Source organism: Trichomycterus rosablanca, chromosome 16 (assembly GCF_030014385.1).
Source record: "Trichomycterus rosablanca isolate fTriRos1 chromosome 16, fTriRos1.hap1, whole genome shotgun sequence".
NCBI classification, from domain to species: domain Eukaryota; kingdom Metazoa; phylum Chordata; class Actinopteri; order Siluriformes; family Trichomycteridae; genus Trichomycterus; species Trichomycterus rosablanca.
Window position 1 is genome coordinate 9,356,616 of NC_086003.1, and position 21,643 is coordinate 9,378,258.

General features: G+C 41.4%; 1 protein-coding gene across 4 annotated transcripts in view; it reads left to right on the forward strand.

Annotated features, from left to right (window-relative positions):
- Positions 1-2,032: 2,032 nt before the first annotated feature.
- Positions 2,033-21,643, forward strand: part of olfm1b (olfactomedin 1b) — a 32,233-nt gene continuing 12,622 nt past the window's right edge. Inside the window, exons 1-5 of one of the 4 annotated variants that reach the window (XM_063011333.1) lie at positions 2,033-2,325; positions 10,281-10,294; positions 15,747-15,875; positions 18,617-18,772; positions 20,323-20,542. In XM_063011333.1, coding sequence (XP_062867403.1) covers positions 2,172-2,325; positions 10,281-10,294; positions 15,747-15,875; positions 18,617-18,772; positions 20,323-20,542 — 673 coding nt within the window. In that variant the 5' untranslated portion in view covers positions 2,033-2,171. Of the gene's footprint in view, positions 2,332-8,990; positions 9,019-10,280; positions 10,295-15,725; positions 15,876-18,616; positions 18,773-20,306; positions 20,543-21,643 lie in introns of all 4 variants that reach the window. The other 3 variants (XM_063011335.1, XM_063011332.1, XM_063011331.1) reach the window with 3 other exon arrangements.

The following is a 21,643-nucleotide window of genomic DNA, read 5'->3' on the forward strand; positions in this document are numbered from 1 at the left end:
AAACCTTCCATAAAAATTATAGACTGTTCAAGTCTTTGTAAGGGGGTAAACTTACAAAATCAGCAGGGGATCAAATACTTATTTTCCCCACTGTATATATTTACTGCCTGGCCAAAGAAAAGGTCACCACCTGGATTTAACTAAGCAAATAGGTAAGAGCCTATTATAGGATAATAACTGCATGGGTGATTATGTTTCAGCTGGCAACAAGTTATTTAACCCTAACTGATGCAGTGAGTGGCTTCTCATTTGTTAAACAACCATGTCAAAAGACACATCTTGTGGTCGTGGAAAAGATGTTAATCTGTTTCCAAAGGGTCAAATTATTGGCATGCATCAAGCAGAGAAAACATCTAAGGAGATTGCTGAAACTACTAAAATCGGGTTAAGAACTGTCTAACGCATTAGTAAAAAGTGGAAGGATAGTGGGGAAACATTATCTTCAAGGAAGGAATGTGGTTGGAAAAAAATCTTGAATGATCGTGATCGGCGATCACTTAAACATTTGGTGAAATCAAATCGTAGAAAAACTATAGTAAGAGCATTTCCACATGCACAATGCAAAGGGAACTCAAGGGATTGGGACTAAACAGCTGTGTAGCCTTAAGAAAACCACTTGTCAGTGAGGCTAACTGGCAAAAATGGCTTCAATTTGCTAGGGAGCATAAAGATTGTACTCTGGAGCAATGGAAGAAGGTCATGTGGTCTGATGAGTCCAGATTTACCCTGTTCCAGAGTGATGGGCGCATCTGGGTAAGAAGAGAGGCGGCTGAAGTGATGCACCCATCATGCCTAGTGCCTACCATACAAGCCTGTGGGGGCAGTGCTATGATCTGGGGTTGCTGCAGTTGGTCAGGTCTAGGTTCAGCAACATTATGTGCTCAAAGAATGAGGTCAGCTGACTACCTGAATATACTGAACGACCAGGTTATTCCATCAATGGATTTTTCCTTCCCTGATGGCACAGGCCAATATATATACTGGTGCTGGTCATAAAATTAGAATATCATGAAAAAGTTGATTTATTTCAGTAATTCCATTCAAAAAGTGAAACTTGTATATTATATTCATTCATTACACCCAGATTGATATATTTCAAATGTTTATTTCTTTTAATGTTGATGATTATAACTGACAACTAATGAAAACCCCAAATTCAGTATCTCAGAAAATTAGAATATTGTGACAAGGTATAATATTGAAGACACCTGGTGCCACACTCTAATCAGCTAATTAACTCAAAACACCTGCAAAGAAAAAAGTATTGGTCAATGTTTACTATTTTCACTATTATTAATAAGGTGGAATTAAAACAGAGTAATGAAACAAGTGTGTCATAAGTCTAGGAAAAGAGCATCTAAAAAAATACTGGTTCAGGTATATATATATATATATATACTGTATATACAGTATATATATATATATATATATAAATATATATATATATATATATATATATATATATATATATATATATATATATATATATATATATATATTTATTTATATATAGTGTAAATTTCCAGAACAGATAATCCACAATAGTAAAATAAAACACTGGACGCACAACGTACCAGTAGTAGTGACACAGTGACACATATGGTGGGGCCAGGCCCCACTGGCCCCTACTGTAGAACCTGGACCAGTATTTTTTTAGATGCTCTTTTCCTAGACTTATGACACACTTGTTTCATTACTCTGTTTTAATTCCACCTTATTAATAATAGTGAAAATAGTAAACATTGACCAATACTTTTTTCTTTTTGAACCCACCGTGACCATGATCAGGATGAAGCGGATGGCATAAATGAATGAAAAGCGAGCACGCGCGACTGTGCTATGGGCGTGGCACTATTTTTGACGTCACTACGCTCTGTGAAATCATATATGGGCGCACAGCGGCGGCTGAGTGAAACACACACACTCGTGACTTGGGAAGGGATTAGTACTAGTATGGAATGTTTACGTACTTACAAGCACACTAACCCACTCTCTTCATTTGACCTAGTTTTTAAAAGAAAAAGAAACTAAATCCCACCATGCAGCACTTCAGCCCGGACACGCTGGAGCAGAAGACAAACCCCAGGCGCAGTGATCTACCCCGCGTTTGGAAGGTTCTTCGGTAGCGCGCGTTGGTATAAATGGATGAATGAAAGCGGTGGATAGTAAAGATGTCGGTGGCACTGTTGAAGGTCGGCGTGGTGCTCAGCACGATGGCTATGATCACTAACTGGATGTCGCAGACGCTCCCATCGCTCGCGGGCCTGAACGCAACTGCATTAAGTGCGGCACGCACTGCACACCCGGACCGGAGTACTGGCGTAAGTGCTCGTGCGTTATACCTTCTGCATTGGATGAGCAAATGCACCTTAGCTTAGACGCTGTTTTCTCAAATGCATGTGTGTTTGCTTGCTTAATGCAATGCATTGTGCGCCCAGTGGTTTATTTTATTGTGGTGGATTGATGCAATTCGTGCCAGATTGACTCGTGCGTGCCCGCGCTGCGGATGATAGTTTGATTGACAGAACTTATCAGCAACAAGTTCAAGAGCCAGGGTCTGTCATTTACCCTTGGTAAAGGTAATTTACACTTCTGTGATGGCAAAATTAATGCAGAAAGGTACAGTTAGATTTTAGAGCAACATTTGTTGCCTTCAATACCACATCTTTTCCAAGGACGCCCATGCATACAAAGACATGGCTGTGGAAGAAGAGGGTACGGGTACTGGACTGGCCTGCCTGCAGTCCTGACCTGTTCCCAATTAATAATGTGTGGAGAATTTTGAAATGAAAAATGCAACAATGACAACTCTGCACGTCTTAAGGCTTGTTTGCACCAAGAATACAACATGTTTGGGCACCCAGGTGGCGCAGCGGGATATTCCGCTAGCACACCAGCACAGAGTTTCTGAACTCCACGGTTCGAAACTCGAACTGTTGCCACCGGTTGGCTGGGTGCCATTTGGCGGGCATAATTGGCAGTGCCTGCAGCAGATACTTATTGACCACCATATCTTCAGGGTGGGGGCCGGACTATGTGTGTGTGTGTGGGGGTGTGTGGGTGTGTGGGGGTGTGGGGGTGTGTGGGTGTGTGGGTGTGTGGGTGGGTGTGTGGGTGTGTGGGTGGGTGTGTGGGTGGGTGGGTGTGTGGGTGGGTGTGTGGGTGGGTGGGTGTGTGGGTGTGTGGGTGTGTGGGTGGGTGGGTGGGTGTGTGGGTGTGTGGGTGTGTGGGTGGGTGGGTGGGTGTGTGGGTGTGTGGGTGTGTGGGTGGGTGTGTGGGTGTGTGGGTGTGTGGGTGGGTGTGTGGGTGTGTGGGTGGGTGTGTGGGTGTGTGGGTGTGTGGGTGGGTGTGTGGGTGGGTGGGTGTGTGGGTGTGTGGGTGTGTGGGTGTGTGGGTGGGTGTGTGGGTGTGTGGGTGGGTGTGTGGGTGTGTGGGTGGGTGTGTGGGTGTGTGGGTGGGTGTGTGGGTGTGTGGGTGTGTGGGTGTGTGGGTGGGTGTGTGGGTGTGTGGGTGTGTGGGTGGGTGTGTGGGTGGGTGTGTGGGTGTGTGGGTGGGTGGGTGGGTGGGTGTGTGGGTGTGTGGGTGTGTGGGTGTGTGGGTGTGTGGGTGGGTGGGTGTGTGGGTGTGTGGGTGGGTGGGTGTGTGGGTGTGTGGGTGGGTGTGTGGGTGGGTGTGTGGGTGTGTGGGTGGGTGTGTGGGTGGGTGGGTGGGTCTTCATACGCCGTGTAAGGACCCTGATTGGCGGAAGAGATGCCTGTGCAGAATGCAGGGGTGGGAAGAGGAGGGCAGTGCATGTGTCAGAAGAGGCGTGTACAGCGACGTGCTCTCCTTGGATGCAATCTGGTATCTCTCAGCAGCAGAAGACAAAATTGAGTATGCTAAATCAGAAAGGTGATCCAGGCCTGAAATGCATGTATAAATATTTAATTACAAATGAAATGAAGTCCATCAGACAAATCATGAAATATATTGGGTTTCACTTTCAGTTCTTTAATGTATGAAATAAAAGTCAAAGGAAATGTACAAAACACTATATTATTTCAATTTGCATTTTTAATACTGTCTCAATTTTTTTTGATGGGTTTATATGTTCAGCTTTGTTTAACATCACTTGATAATTTTTTTTGAACTAAAGACACCAGTTGATAAAATTTTGTGAAATCATTTTGTGATTTAAGCAGAGAATACAAAATACAAGTACAAAATAGTCACAAAATACAAGTCCGAGTCAAGTCACAAGTCTTTAGGCTGGAGTCCAAGTCAAGTCACGAGTCTTTAGGCTAGAGTCCAAATCAAGTCACAAGTCTTTAGACTAGAGTCCGAGTCAGATCACGAGTCAATATAATATACACCAAACATATATTGAAGATGTAGCGTAGAAATAAACAAATAATATGTAAGATCAGATAAAAATTTATATTTTGCCGTATAACAACTGTATTTTGCCGTTTTACTTAGTTCCTTACTTTCCTAGTCATTGTGCAAATGAATGTAATTTCCGTAAAAAGAAGGTACCAGTTAAAAGCTAAAACTGATACATTTTGTTTTCATTGCAAAACAAAAGAGCGCGATAAATCACCGCACAGCAGCCAAAATCCAAAACCCAGCAAAAAAAAAAAAAAAAAAACATAACCACTGCTTACCTTAGCTTATGTTCTTCCAGATGCTATTAAATTTAAAACCATGTGTTGTCCCGTTAGGAATATAATTCGTTATTTTGTAGATGTGTGCTTACAATTAAAAACCTCCAAACGTTTCTCGGTTGTGAAGTAAAACACTAACTCGTTATAAAGCCAATCAAGCGTTTCATCGACACATCATCTGTGTGACGCAAACTGAATAAATGCAGATAACACTAAAAATTAAAATCAGAAAGTCTGATTGGTTCAGAAAGCGGTCTTTCAACCATTAGCGCCAATTCTGTAGGAGCGTTCCATTCACCCCAGTTGTTTCTGTGAAGTGCACTACGTAAAGTATTCCACCATTTTAAGTGAGATTCTAATCCAAAGGTAACGAAAATGTTCAAATGAAGTGAACTTCAAATATAATTGTCACACATAACTAATGTTAACACATGCTGATGCTAGGGACTCTTGTTGTTTACGAGTCATTTTTTTGCAAATCATGAGTCGAGTCCGAGTCATTTGAACTCATTGGACTTGAGATTCGAGTCCCCATGTTTGGATTTAAGTGGAATTTTTTTCATCTAATCAACTGTATTGGGCATTGGGAGTGTTTACAGATCCTTAAAGTGACCATTGGAACATGCAGAGGGTGAATTAACATCCCTTTTTTTAGCCTCATTAACCATTTTTAATCAGCAGTGCATTTAGTAGCAATTACTCTGCCAGGTTTGGACATTGAAGATTTACAGTGTATCACAAAAGTGAGTACACCCCTCACATTTCTGCAGATATTTAAGTATATCTTTTCATGGGACAACACTGACAGAATGACACTTTGACACAATGAAAAGTAGTCTGTGTGCAGCTTATATAACAGTGTAAATTTATTCTTCCCTCAAAATAACTCAATATACAGCCATTAATGTCTAAACCACCGGCAACAAAAGTGAGTACACCCCTTAGTGAAAGTTCCTGAAGTGTCAATATTTTGTGTGGCCACCATTATTTCCCAGAACTGCCTTAACTCTCCTGGGCATGGAGTTTACCAGAGCTTCACAGGTTGCCACTGGAATGCTTTTCCACTCCTCCATGACGACATCACGGAGCTGGCGGATATTCGAGACTTTGCGCTCCTCCACCTTCCGCTTGAGGATGCCCCAAAGATGTTCTATTGGGTTTAGGTCTGGAGACATGCTTGGCCAGTCCATCACCTTTACCCTCAGCCTCTTCAATAAAGCAGTGGTCGTCTTAGAGGTGTGTTTGGGGTCATTATCATGCTGGAACACTGCCCCGCGACCCAGTTTCCGGAGGGAGGGGATCATGCTCTGCTTCAGTATTTCACAGTACATATTGAAGTTCATGTGTCCCTCAATGAAATGTAACTCCCCAACACCTGCTGCACTCATGCAGCCCCAGACCATGGCATTCCCACCACCATGCTTGACTGTAGGCATGACACACTTATCTTTGTACTCCTCACCTGATTGCCGCCACACATGCTTGAGACCATCTGAACCAAACAAATTAATCTTGGTCTCATCAGACCATAGGACATGGTTCCAGTAATCCATGTCCTTTGTTGACATGTCTTCAGCAAACTGTTTGCGGGCTTTCTTGTGTAGAGACTTCAGAAGAGGCTTCCTTCTGGGGTGACAGCCATGCAGACCAATTTGATGTAGTGTGCAGCGTATGGTCTGAGCACTGACAGGCTGACCCCCCACCTTTTTAATCTCTGCAGCAATGCTGACAGCACTCCTGCGCCTGTCTTTCAAAGACAGCAGTTGGATGTGACGCTGAGCACGTGCACTCAGCTTCTTTGGACGACCAACGCGAGGTCTGTTCTGAGTGGACCCTGCTCTTTTAAAACGCTGGATGATCTTGGCCACTGTGCTGCAGCTCAGTTTCAGGGTGTTGGCAATCTTCTTGTAGCCTTGGCCATCTTCATGTAGCGCAACAATTTGCTTTTAAGATCCTCAGAGAGTTCTTTGCCATGAGGTGCCATGTGGGAACTTTCAGTGACCAGTATGAGAGAGTGTGAGAGCTGTACTACTAAATTGAACACACCTGCTCCCTATGCACACCTGACACTTAGTAACACTAACAAGTCACATGACATTTTGGAGGAAAAATGACAAGCAGTGCTCAATTTGGACATTTAGGGGTGTAGTCTCTTAGGGGCGTACTCACTTTTGTTGCCGGTGGTTTAGACATTAATGGCTGTATATTGAGTTATTTTGAGGGAAGAATAAATTTACACTGTTATATAAGCTGCACACAGACTACTTTTCATTGTGTCAAAGTGTCATTTTGTCAGTGTTGTCCCATGAAAAGATATACTTAAATATCTGCAGAAATGTGAGGGGTGTACTCACTTTTGTGATACACTGTACATTATGCATGACATTATGACCACACGAGTGAAGGTCAGCTATTTTATTTTGAAACACTACAGAGTGGCTTTAGCTGTGTACTTTGAGTCATTGTTTTGCTAGGAAACGTTTATTCTACTTTATGCTTTTAGGCAGAAGCAGGGAGTTTTTTTTATCTCTGCACTTTGCACTTTTATCTTAAGTAATGGTAATAAGATTTTAAATTCATGCTGCTGAAAAGCATCCCTATAATAATGTTACGACCACTATATTTTACAGTGGGAGATAATGTTACCTGGCTGAAGTGGCTTACAAGCTTAAGGTCACACATACTGCTTAAAATGCTTAAAATCATACTTACTGTATATACAGTGAATAACAAAATATAAAAATATACATTATTCCACCTTTATTTTAACCTATTTCTAAGTTTTTGTAGGTTTAAAAAAAAATCATTTTAAATTCACTTAGTTGCTGAAGTGCTTAAAGGCTTTGTTCCTTTCTGCCAGGGTGGTGACCTATGTTTACCCAGTCTAATTATTTAATAAAAACGTAGCAACATGTTTCACAGTCTGTATGGAGGCTTGGTAGTGGATCTGATGCTACACTGCTCAAAAAATTAAGGTAACACTTAATCATCACAATATAATACAAAGCCAGTTAAACTTCAGGGATATCAATCTGCCCAGTTAGGAAGGTGATGGTCTGGGGAGGCATATCCTTGGAAGGTAGCTCAAACCTCCACTTAATAGCCAGTGGTACCCTGAATGCTGTTCGGTACTGAGATGAAATCCTCCAAGCTATTGTCAGACCTTACGGTGGGGCAGTGGGGCCTGGGTTCCTCCTGGTGCAGGACAATGCCCGGCCTCATGTGGTCAGAGTGAGTAGGCAGTTCCTGAACGAAGAAGTCATTGATGCCATTAACGTTCCGTTCCCAGACCTGAATCCAATTGAAAACCTCTGGGACTTTATGTATCAGTTCATCTGACGTTCATCAAGTCACGCCAAAGACTGTCCAGAAGCTCACTGATGCCCTAATCCAGGTCTGGGAGGACACCCCCCCCAGGACACCATTCGCCGTCTCATCAGGAGCATGCCCAGACCTTGCTGGGAGTGCATACAGGCACATGGGGGCAATACACACTACTGAGTAACATTGAGTTGCCGTGATGAAATTCACATACAGTGTATCACAAAAGTGAGTACACCCCTCACATTTCTGCAAATATTTTATTATATCTTTTCATGGGACAACACTATAGACATGAAACTTGGATATAACTTAGAGTAGTCAGTGTACAGCTTGTATAGCAGTGTAGATTTACTGTCTTCTGAAAATAACTCAACACACAGCCATTAATGTCTAAATAGCTGGCAACATAAGTGAGTACACCCCACAGTGAACATGTCCAAATTGTGCCCAAATGTGTCGTTGTCCCTCCCTGGTGTCATGTGTCAAGGTCCCAGATGTAAATGGGGAGCAGGGCTGTTAAATTTGGTGTTTTGGGTACAATTCTCTCATACTGGCCACTGGATATTCAACATGGCACCTCATGGCAAAGAACTCTCTGAGGATGTGAGAAATAGAATTGTTGCTCTCCACAAAGATGGCCTGGGCTATAAGAAGATTGCTAACACCCTGAAACTGAGCTACAGCATGGTGGCCAAGGTCATACAGCGGTTTTCCAGGACAGGTTCCACTCGGAACAGGCTTCGCCAGGGTCGACCAAAGAAGTTGAGTCCACGTGTTCGGCGTCATATCCAGAGGTTGGCTTTAAAAAATAGACACATGAGTGCTGCCAGCATTGCTGCAGAGGTTGAAGACGTGGGAGGTCAGCATGTCAGTGCTCAGACCATACGCCGCACACTGCATCAACTCGGTCTGCATGGTCGTCATCCCAGAAGGAAGCTGACGCACAAGAAAGCCCGCAAACAGTTTGCTGAAGACAAGCAGTCCAAGAACATGGATTACTGGAATGCCCTGTGGTCTGACGAGACCAAGATAAACTTGTTTGGCTCAGATGGTGTCCAGCATGTGTGGCGGCGCCCTGGTGAGAAGTACAAAGACAACTGTATCTTGCCTACAGTCAAGCATGGTGGTGGTAGCATCATGGTCTTGGGCTGCATGAGTGTTGCTGGCACTGGGGAGCTGCAGTTCATTGAGGGAAACATGAATTCCAACATGTACTGTGACATTCTGAAACAGAGCATGATCCCCTCCCTTCGAAAACTGGGCCTCATGGCAGTTTTCCAACAGGATAACGACCCCAAACACAACCTCCAAGATGACAACTGCCTTGCTGAGGAAGCTGAAGGTAAAGGTGATGGACTAAACCCAATTGAGCACCTGTGGCGCATCCTCAAGTGGAAGGTGGAGGAGTTCAAGGTGTCTAACATCCACCAGCTCCGTGATGTCATCATGGAGGAGTGGAAGAGGATTCCAGTAGCAACCTGTGCAGCTCTGGTGAATTCCATGCCCAGGAGGGTTAAGGCAGTGCTGGATAATAATGGTGGTCACACAAAATATTGACACTTTGGGCACAATTTGGACATGTTCACTGTGGGGTGTACTCACTTATGTTGCCAACCATTTAGACATTAATGGCTGTGTGTTGAGTTATTTTCAGAAGACAGTAAATCTACACTGCTATACAAGTTGTACACTGACTACTCTAAGTTATATCCAAGTTTCATGTCTATAGTGTTGTCCCATGAAAAGATATAATAAAATATTTGCAGAAATGTGAGGGGTGTACTCACTTTTGTGATACACTGTACATTGAATAAGCCTATGTTTTCAATGTTTTACTTTGATTTTCGGTATGGTTGATGATTTTGGTTTCCATTGACTGTTATGTCATTTTGTTTCTCACTAATTACACAATTTATATTAGTAAAGATTTTCAACTTGAATCTTTCATTCATCGAGATCCGATATGTGTGATTTAAGTGTTCCCTTAATTCTTTTAAGCAGTGTATTTATGTGCAAAGAGAATATGGAGAGGAATTAATACCAAAACGAAATAGTCACAACAGTGGAAAAATGTAAAATGAAAGACACACATCATTGCTTTTTCATAGTGATAAACAAAATGCGTGTTAAAATGAAAAGTAAAAGATGCATTGCATTGATTTTACATTGCTCAAGCTCTTAACAGAAAAACAATGCATGCAGGTTTGCATTTTAAAGAATAAAATGCCAAAGGCATGTCAGAATTGAATGCAATCAATTTGCAGCTGTATTACATTTCACTGTGTGCTGCTTTGATAGAGCATTGTATTTCAGCCCCAGGCAGTGAAGTATCTGTGCTACGATAAAAAGTAATCACTGTCCAGTTGCAGTCCTATAATTTAGGGCGTAGCTAGGAAACCAGACAGAAATAATAGCTCATACTTTATTCCAGAGAAAATAGGTGCATTCCAATCACCCCAGTACTTGACTACACCATTCACAGTACATAGATGATCACATGTGTAGAGAAGCACACTTTTCCTTTGACTAAGGAATCCCCAAAGGTCTGTGACACGATTTTCACAACCGTGAATTAGGTATGGCCTTACTTATAGGCCTTGACAATAAATACAATGTATAAATTCCTTACTGTCTTTGTTTGGGTCGGCTGATAACAAGCAATCATTGTCCCTGACCCTTCTTGGGATACCACTGTATTGTGCATAAAATTTCCACGCTTTCAGAGTAGACCTAACTGCACTGTACAGACAAACTGAGGCTAAGTATTAAGTGTGGCAAACAAATAGCATTTCTGTGCTAACAGTACATTGTTTTAGTGTGTTATTTTTACTCCATTATTCACTAGTGTCTTAAATCTGAAACATCGTACATCCTAAATTTAACTTGCCTCAGAGAGATGCAGCTACTTCTCTTCCTGCCACCTGTGATGTACTGCTTGAATGGCAAGCAGTACATCACACAACGCAGAGTGCGTTGTGTGATGTACTGCTTGCCATTCACCATTTCCCCATACAACACAGCCCTGTACGCTCTCGTTGGCAGTTACTTGAGAACAGGTGGCACTTTATTGAGGCACAATTCAGTGCAACTGTTGGAGAATTTTATGATAAAATGGCTGTTTTATGATTGTTGTCCCCATTTGCAGACACCCAGTTTACTGGGAGTTTGACAAAAATTTGTCCTGAAATGTAGGTGCACTCGCTCCCACACACTCACACTCGCGCACATTTAAGCGCACACTGTTAAGACAGCGGTCCCCAACCTTTTTTGCACCACCGATCGGTTTCATATAAGATATCGCTTCACAGACCGGTGAAGGCAGAAGGATTTAACAATATGACTCACAAATGAGCGTTTTTCACTGCAACGAGACGCTGCTCCCACCTAGGGGTGATAAAAGACAATAACACCCGAAATGCGTTGGAAATGGAAGCAGTGAAAACTGCTTATGTAACGATCTCTAATTATTTATTCTTTCTGTGCGGCCTGGTAATAAATGACCCAGTCCGTGGCATGGTGGTTGGGAACCACTGTGTTAAGAGGTTGAGCAACCTTAAATCAATGGATCTTTTATTTTCAAAACATCTGTCTGTCTGTCTGTCTGTCTGTCTGTCTGTCTGTCTGTCTGTCTGTCTGTCTGTCTGTCTGTCTGTCTATCATTTGGCCTCATAAACTTTTCAGACTGACGTGTGCCTGCTTTTCTTTTGATGTATAAAGTTGTTGTAGTTGTAGGGCAAGTTCATCATCAGGTTGCCACTGTCAGGGCTCTGAGCAAAGCCCTTAATCCTCAACTGCTCTATTGTATTCAGTCTTAATTGTAAGTCACTTTGGGTAAAAGCGTCTGCTAAATGCCATAAGCATAGTACTCTCTGTCATTTGGTTGGTGGATAGCTAAGAGGTTTGATGTGATGTAATGTGGCAGATGGGGCTTTGCATAAGCTTCTGTTTGTGTGTGTGTGTGTGTGTGTGGGGGGGGGGTTGTGAGTGTGTGTATAATATCAAGCGTGTTTTTGTCTAAACTATAATTAATTTAATGATGCCTGTGTTTTAGAAAAGAAGAGGGTATTTCAGATGCAATCAATATTTTAAAGTTGTAAGATGTAAGATTTGACACGGTATTAAAGCTCAGCCTTTATTAGAACGTAAAATATGTTAACAGTTGTAAATATTGGTTGTAAAACACCTCTATCACTTATCTAACCACCTTTTTATAACCTCATATAAGGCAGCCAAGACACAAACATTAAGGGAAAACCTTAAAAACAAACACCTATCTACAGTCAAGCCATGGCACAAATTCTGCCCTAACTAGAACTTATGGAGTTCACTTGGGGAGTATGGAATGACCTGTGTTCCAATTCGTATCAATCTAGATAAACCCCATAATATCAACACATATCAACAGCGATGGAAACTGACCAAAGCTAACAGGCAAGCCTTTCAATCACTATGCCTGGAAAAATGTAAGCACAGAACAAACAACGTCCCCAATAACATAGTTATCTGAAAACAATAGCAAATGAAACAATCTTATAGACCTCCCCAAAACCAGGAAAGAACTATAATCCATGATTCGACAATAACTGATACTGATACTAAACTGCAAGCAAGCAGAAAGAACCTTTAACAGACACCTGACCACAGAAAACCTAAATATATTAAGTAGTGATCGACCGATTAATCGGCCGGCCGATTAATCGGGCCGATTTTTGGCATTTTTTAGATAATCGGCATCGGCCGATATATGTGCGCACAAGGCCGATATTTAAACATTGCCTCCGTCAGCTCAGTGACTGTATACAGTCATTGGTCTGGCTGTTGTTAGAGCGCCCCGTGTGTCCATTTTGCCACTCTCCAGGCAGACATCAGTGAATGCACAAGAACGAGAATTTTTAGTGAGATTGGGACCATTTATGAGAAGAAAAGGAACAGGCTCACTGGAGAAAATGCAGAGAAACTTTGTTTCCTGCATTACAACTTGCTGCTTTTAGACTGGGACTACTAAAAAAAGAGAGGCTGAGAAAACATTCAGTGAGGATATTGCCATTTTATTTCAAGACTGGAAACTGTTTCCTACAATTTGCTGCTCTTGACTTGGACAGGGTTTACAACCTTTTTTTTTTCCAAATATTTCACTTTAACTTTAACTTCATTATTTTTTATTCACAAATATTTTTGTTAATATTTTATTTATATTTTGATTACTTATCTAAATGCTCAAACACAATGCACACACAGTTTGGTGCTTAAATAATGGCTCCTTAAAAGAAGTTTTTCTATGTGCAACTGTCTTCACTAAGCATGTTTGTTCATTCTTAAAAACAAAAAGATACTGCTATCTGCTTGTGTATGTTAAGTGCACTGAAACCTTTGAAATAATTTGTATTTTATTTAAAGTTTTTATTTTTTTATTTAATTTCTTGAACGGCCAAAAGAGCAAACAAGAATATACAGTGATAAATAAATGTTTATTTAAGATCATTAATTCTGTTTTGTTGTATTATTATTATTATTATTATTATTGTATTTTTTAGTTGTAAAAAAATGGTATTATCGGCTTTATATATCGGCCATCGGCCACTTCTTTCGTCTAAATATCGGTATCGGCATCGGCCATTAAAAAACCCATATCGGTCGATCACTAATATTAAGGCTCACCAGAACCCAGGCACTCCGAACAGTAAACACAGCCAAACAGCAAAGCTTTAAATACTTCAACAGTATTACATCCAACACCCTGTTCACAAATCTGGAACCTACTATGTAGAATGAAAGGCAAAGGGAATCAACCACGTGTCCATTTTACAAAACTTAATGATAGAGCCACCACTGAAACTACTTGCAGAAGCCATTTAAAAAGCATCAGCTGTCAGTTCCACACCAGAAAATAGAATCAATTTCCACTCAAATGACACTAAATCATATAACCAGGACTTTATGAAAGGAGAACTCAATATTGCTATACAAAAAGCACCAAACATGGCAACAAGCCCAGAGGATGTACAGGTAATATCAAATAATTTAACAACCACTGCACATCAACCAGAAATGGGCTTCTGGGAAACTGGATACATGTGGAAAGGGGTCAAGGTCATCCCTCTCCCCAAACCCAGAAAGGGCCATTGTAATCCACACAACTACAGACCTATAGCACTGACCACTTGCCTATGTAAAACACTGGAGTAAATCTCAGTGAATTTCAGTGTGGTCAATGTGGTGAACAGTGTGGTCAAAGACATAATACCAGGCACCTTCTGCAGTCGATACATTGACAATCTGTGTATTGGATTTAAAGGATAACACATGCCATACATTGAGTGCCAAATGTAGATCAACATAAACAAAATCAACAATGGTCCACTGTAAACTGTTTCAACCTGTCCAAGGACAAAACAATGGTGTACACTTCTGTCAAAAAAGGGGTCTCCAACCTGATCCAGAACTGACTGTAACCTGATTTAAATCACAAAAACAATCAAATTCCTAGGACTAACTCTGGACTCCAAACTCACATTTATTCCACACAATTAGGAAACAAACAGGGCATGTCTACAAAGAATAAATATAATAAAGTTCCTGGTGAGTATGAGGTGGGTAAGTTTAACCCCCTAATCCAACTGTACAAAACTAAAATCAGAACATAACTGGATTATGGCAGCAATAAAGTCCCAGCAGGAAACCCTACCTGGCCATAATAAATGTGATAAATCACTCTATATGTGGAAGCCCTGAAACCACGCCTAGAATATAGATGTCCACAATACACAATCCAAAAAACAAAACAGACCACCACACACTTGAAACACACCAACACATACTTAAATGATGCAAAATGTCCACATTATTTTTGTTAAGAGCTTCCATCTTTAATTTTAATGCATATTAGTTTTGTCACAAATTTTGTAAATTATAATTGCATTAAGAACATTAAAATTCCAAAAAGATTAAAAATGTATTTCAAATGTCTTTCAAGTGTCAAATGTTTAAACAATGATCTGCTTTTTATCAGTCAAGTGGTTAATCATTGACATCCTTAGGAAGAATAGCCAAATAAAAGGACAGACCTTAATCTGATTGAGAATCAGGGGCAGAACTTCAATTGCTGTTTATCATTGGACTACAGTCTTACAGAGATTTAGCAACTGTGCCAAGAAGAATGGGCAGAATTAGTGGAACCCATATGTGTAAAGCAGATAAAAACTTGAAGCTGTGCTTTCAGTGGTAGGTAGTTTGTCCAACGATTAACCCATAAGGGGTGTGAATACATACGTACAGTGTCATTAACAAGTTTTGACCTCTTTATGATTTAGTGAGTGTCTGTACAGAAGTGGATGAGCCTCATGTGCGAGTCCACCGAAGCACGGGCGAAAAAGGAGGGGTTGAGGGACTGTGCACACATTGGAAAGGGCGTGGAGCAGGCTCTTTGAATGCAATTAGGATCCCAAGCAGCGGAAGACTAATTGGCTACGTTAAATCGGGAGAATAAGTAAATAGTAATAAAAAAAAAAAACAGAATTAATCAGGGGTTCACCTAGACACACTAGGGCTTAATTAATGTCTGCACATTATTCTGTTAATCTGAAGAAATTTTAGAAGAGATAAGAAAAAAAGTCCTTTAAATATATTAAACTTAAAAGGCTTAGAGAGCTAAAGCTTTAGGAATCAAGCAAACAGTTAGTAGAATTAGTATATTCATTTACACAATTTATTAACACTCATCTTTAAATTTTTTTCTATTTCTGTCTCTCTCTCTCTCAGGTGTTTTCCGCTGGCCCAGAGGAATCATGGCAAGTTCATAGTTCTGCTCAGGATACAGAGGGAAGGTGTGTGTGTATGATCGTTGCCCCCCAGCAGAGCTCGTGCTCCAGAGATGTTCACACCAAACAACTACGTCAGCTCCTGGAAAAGGTAACCGCGACGGCCGCCTTACTGCAGAGACAGATTCATAGCCACTGACTTAATTCAGTTCCAGATACAATCATCATGTTTTCATTGTCCTCGCACACATGATGTTATTACCTGTCCAAAAACTGTAGCTGCATAAGTTTAGCTTAATTAAAAAGTTGCTTGTTTTCATCAAAATAGAATTTTATAAATGAGATTAACTTTGACTCAAATGACAAACAAAAGGGTTGAGCACAGCAACAGGCCCCAATGATGTACATTATTAATAATTACTGTCACAGGTGCTCAGGTGGTGCACAGTAAAACACGATAGCACACCAGAGCTGACATCTCGACCTCGTGAGCTTGAATCTCAGCTCTGCTACCGGCAGGCTGGGCGCCTACACAGTAAATGATTGGCTCGTCCATCAGGGTTGAATTCCGCAGGGGATTCCTCATGACTGATGCAATTACGACTTCAATGGTGCCTGCATCAGAGGCGAGGCATAATAAAGATCAGTGCGTGACTCTCCGTGTGCTAGACTGAACCCCATATGAACTCGTCTCGTGCACACTTTCAGAGAGGGCGTGTGTTAGTCACAGCTCTCCTCAGTCAGGAGTGGTGGTCAGCAGCAGAAAGAAGGAAGCAAAATGCAATCCGTACATTGGACAATCATCAACCAGATATGGGATTCTGGGAAAGTGCCAGACTTGGACGTCTACAGACTTATAGCTCATCTGGAAACTAAAATTTCGAAAATGAGATCAGCACAGTCCAATGCAGATTCCGCAAAGGCAGAAGTTTCCTTGATCACCCTACCCAGTTAAAAGTGTACCTTCAAGATGATATTCTTTAAAAGAACCACACCTCAGCTGTCTTCTTTGACCTAAAGAAGGTATACAACACTACATGGAAGCACTTCAATGGTGCCTGCATCAGAGGCGAGGCATAATAAAGATCAGTGCGTGACTCTCCGTGTGCTAGACTGAACCCCATATGAACTCGTCTCGTGCACACTTTCAGAGAGGGCGTGTTTTAGTCACAGCTCTCCTCAGTCAGGAGTGGTGGTCAGCAGCAGAAAGAAGGAAGCAAAATGCAATCCGTACATTGGACAATCATCAACCAGATATGGGATTCTGGGAAAGTGCCAGACTTGGACGTCTACAGACTTATAGCTCATCTGGAAACTAAAATTTCGAAAATGAGATCAGCACAGTCCAATGCAGATTCCGCAAAGGCAGAAGTTTCCTTGATCACCCTACCCAGTTAAAAGTGTACCTTCAAGAAAGCAAAATGCAATCCGTACATTGGACAATCATCAACCAGATATGGGATTCTGGGAAAGTGCCAGACTTGGACGTCTACAGACTTATAGCTCATCTGGAAACTAAAATTTCGAAAATGAGATCAGCACAGTCCAATGCAGATTCCACAAAGGCAGAAGTTTCCTTAATCACCCTACCCAGTTAAAAGTGTACCTTCAAGATGATATTTAAAAAATGCACTTCAATGGTGCCTGCATCGGAGGCGAGGCATAATAAAGATCAGTGCGTGACTCTCCGTGTGCTAGACTGAACCCCATATGAACTCGTCTCGTGCACACTTTCAGATTCCGCAAAGGCAGAAGTTTCCTTGATCACCCTACCCAGTTAAAAGTGTACCTTCAAGATGATATTCTTTAAAAAATGCACTTCAATGGTGCCTGCATCAGAGGCGAGGCATAATAAAGATCAGTGCGTGACTCTCCGTGTGCTAGACTGAACCCCATATGAACTCGTCTCGTGCACACTTTCAGAGAGGGCGTGTGTTAGTCACAGCTCTCCTCAGTCAGGAGTGGTGGTCAGCAGCAGAAAGAAGGAAGCAAAATGCAATCCGTACATTGGACAATCATCAACCAGATATGGGATTCTGGGAAAGTGCCAGACTTGGACGTCTACAGACTTATAGCTCATCTGGAAACTAAAATTTCGAAAATGAGATCAGCACAGTCCAATGCAGATTCTGCAAAGGCAGAAGTTTCCTTGATCACCCTACCCAGTTAAAAGTGTACCTTCAAGATGATATTCTTTAAAAGAACCACACCTCAGCTGTCTTCTTTGACCTATAGAAGGTATACAACACTACATGGAAGCATGGATATCCAAATGACCTCCATCTCATTGGCTTTAAAGAAAGATTGTCCATCCATATTTTAAAATTCCTGTCAAACCAATCTTTTAAAGTTAAAGTATGTAAAGTTATTAAGAAAACATACTAGGAATTGAGAGTCCCCCAGGGCAATATTCTGGCTGTCACCCTTTTTAGCATAAAAAAACAGCATACCCGATGTGATGGACCTCAACATAATGTGCAGATGACCTCTGTGTCTGCTATAGAGGGACAAGCATAAACTCTATTAAACTTCAACTTCAGTACAACCTAAACTATCAGTATTTAACAACCATTTATAGATTTGGTTTGATTTGGTTTGTAATGATTGGGAGACATGCATCACCAACAAACTCTAAGATCTACCCCACCATAGGAACAAACAGAACTTACCATCTTAAACTGATGCAAACTTAAAATGAGATGCCGTATTGGGCAAACAAAATGTACCTACTAAAAGAAGACCAGTAAATAAAAACCACCAAAACATGTCATGCTAATTTATTAAGTTTTCATGTGATTTTACACTTTAAAAAAAGACTTAAATGTTTGATTTCCTTGTAAAATATTGTATCAGCACATTACCAGCAACATGATGACCTAAAATCACTTCTAGGTGCAGAACATGACCCAGTCAATCCAGGTGTTGGATGCGCGAACACAGAAAGATCTGCAGTATGTGGTCAGAATGGAGGATCAGCTTAAAGGTCTGGAGACCAGATTTCAACAATTCGAGGAAAACCACAAACAAAACCTCGCCAAGCAGTACAAAGTAAGCTGCAATTCACACCCACATACAAACACACCCTCCCCCAAAAACACACAGAAATAAAACACACACGTGCACACAGGATGCATGAAAGATGGATAATCAGGGTTATTGATAATCTGATGTCATTACCATAGAATCCAGTCCTGACTGTTGGTTTCTGTTATATGTAAATTAATACACTGACGAAGCATAACATTATGACCACTGGCTGGTGAAGTGATCTCTTCATCATGGCACCTGTTAGTGGGCGGGATATATTATGCAGCAAGTGAACATTTTATCCTCAAAGTTAATGTGTTAGAAGCCAGAAAAATGGGCAAGCGTAAGGATTTGAGCGAGTTTGACAAGGGCCAAATTGTGAAGGCTAGACAACTGGGTCAGAGCATATCCAAAACCGCAGCTCTTGTGGGGTGTTCCCGGTCTGCAGTGTTCAGTATCTATCAAAAGTGGTTCAAGGAAGGAACAGTGGTAAACCGGCGACAGGGTCATGGGTGGCCAAGGCTCATTGATGCACGTGGGGAATGAAGGCTGGCCCGTGTGGTCTGATCCAACAGACGAGCTACTGTAGCTGAAATTGCTGAAGAAGTTAATGCTGGTTCTGATAGAAAGGTGTCAGAATACACAGTGCATCTCAGTTTGTTGCGTATGGGGCTGCATAGCCGCAGACCAGTCAGTTAGTAAGGTGGTCATAATGTTATGCCTAATCAGTGTATAAAGAGTTAGCAAAAACAAACTAAAAGAAACTGAGTTCCACCAAGACAGTGAACCAAAGCTCCTTAGCCTTCACTATGGTTGCAGCACCCCTTGAACACATCTTGTATATGTGTATCATAGCTGAAGCAGACTAAGGGTCGTTATGAGTTCCCAATCAATTAATCATGGTTTAACCCAACTTTACACATACAGACTTACAGCAGGTTTAAAATCAACTATTTTATATAGTTGTTGAATAATTGTGACATGGAAGTATTAACAAAATATCCTGCTACTCTAAAATACTACATCATTCATTGTCTTTGTTCTTTGTGGCGTGGTGGGTGGTGGTCGGGGTCCTTTCTGTGTGGAGTTTGCACGTTCTTCCCGTGTCTGCGTGGGTTTTTTCCGAAAGGTCACCTTTTGCAAGAAGGTGTTCGTGACACCATGCAACCATCAATCTACAATTATTCTTCCAACATGTACTGTGTCTGGAAAGTTCTTTTGTTTTCCTACGATTGCCTTTTTGCACATTAATCTTATATCCTTATATATTTTGCCAGTAGATTTACCATTTTTTGGGATGGTTACTGAGGTATCAGACAAATATAGGAGCATATTGTCTGCATATATATATAAATACACTTTATGCGCAAAACCTTCTCTCTCTCTGTATACACCTAATGAAATGGTTTGACCAGCAAGTGCAGTTTTTTAGTTCATAAGTAAATCATGACATTTGTGTATGAGCCAAGTGAACATAGTAAGGTGAGGTCTTAGTGTTTTGAACTATTAGAAAACTGCAAGCTGCTGATTCTTTAGTGTGTCTGAAAACAATCAGTTTTTTTTTTTTGCAGGCCATAAAGGAGAAAATGGCAGAGATAAGACCCCTGATTCCCCTGCTGGAAGAGTACAAGGCAGATGCACAGCTTGTGTTGCAGTTCAAGCAAGAAGTGCAGAACGTGACTGCCAGTCTGGCGTTGCTGCAGCAGGTGATGGGCGCTTACGACTATGACGAGTTGCACTCACGGGTGACCAGCTTGGAGGAGAGGCTGCGGGCATGCATGCAGAAACTTGGTACTGAAACATACACATTCCTACATGGATACAGTCAAGATCAAAAGTTTACATATACATTTAAGTTTCATATACAGTACACTGATCAGCCATAACATTAAAACCACCTCCTTTTTTCTGCACTCACTGTCCATTTTATCAGCTCTTTTATCATCTTACCATATAGGAGCACTTTGTTTTTCTACAATTACTGACTGTAGTCCATCTGTTTCTCTACATGCTTTTTTAGCCTGCTTTCACCCTGTCTTCAATGATCAGGACCACTACAGAGCAGGTATTATTTAGGTGGTGGATCATTCAGAGCACTGCAGTGACACTGACATGGTGGTGGTGTGTTAGTGTGTGTTGTGCTGGTTTGAATGGATCAGACACAGCAGCGCTGCTTGAGTTTTTAAATACCGTGTCCACTCACTGTCCACTCTATTAGACACTCGTACCTAGTTGGTTCACCTTGTAGATGTAAAGTCAGAGACGATCGCTCATCTATTGCTGCTGTTTGAGTTGGTCATCTTCTAGACATCAGTGGTCATAGGACGCTGCCCACGGGGCGCTGATATTGATTTTGGTTGGTGGACTATTCTCAGTCCAGCAGGGACAGTGAGGTGTTTAAAAACTGCATCAGCACAACACACACTAACACACCACCACCATGTCAGTGTCACTGCAGTGCTGAGAATGATCCACCACCCAAATAATACCTACTCTGTAGTGGTCCTGGGAGAGTCATGACCATTGAAGAACAGCATGAACAGTGGGCTAACAAAGTATGCAGAGAATAATTATAGAACTACAAAGTGCTCCTATATGGTAAGTGGAGCTGATAAAATGGACAGTGAGTGTAGAAACAAGAGGTGGTTTTAATGTTATGGCTGATCAGTGTATATCAAAGTGTCCTGATGGTCAAATGTTCTACAGGAACAGGTGGCCCTGTTTATATAATGACATGCTAGGTGAAGAGGAGAGACTCTACTTCTGTTTTTTTGTCTATTTGATCTGCAATAAACAGATTCCACAGTCAGCTTTAAGGTGTTGCAAGTTCTAATCATGGTGGATCTTTCTTGGAGGTTATTTTTAAATCTCATTTGACTTTTTCTCAGGATG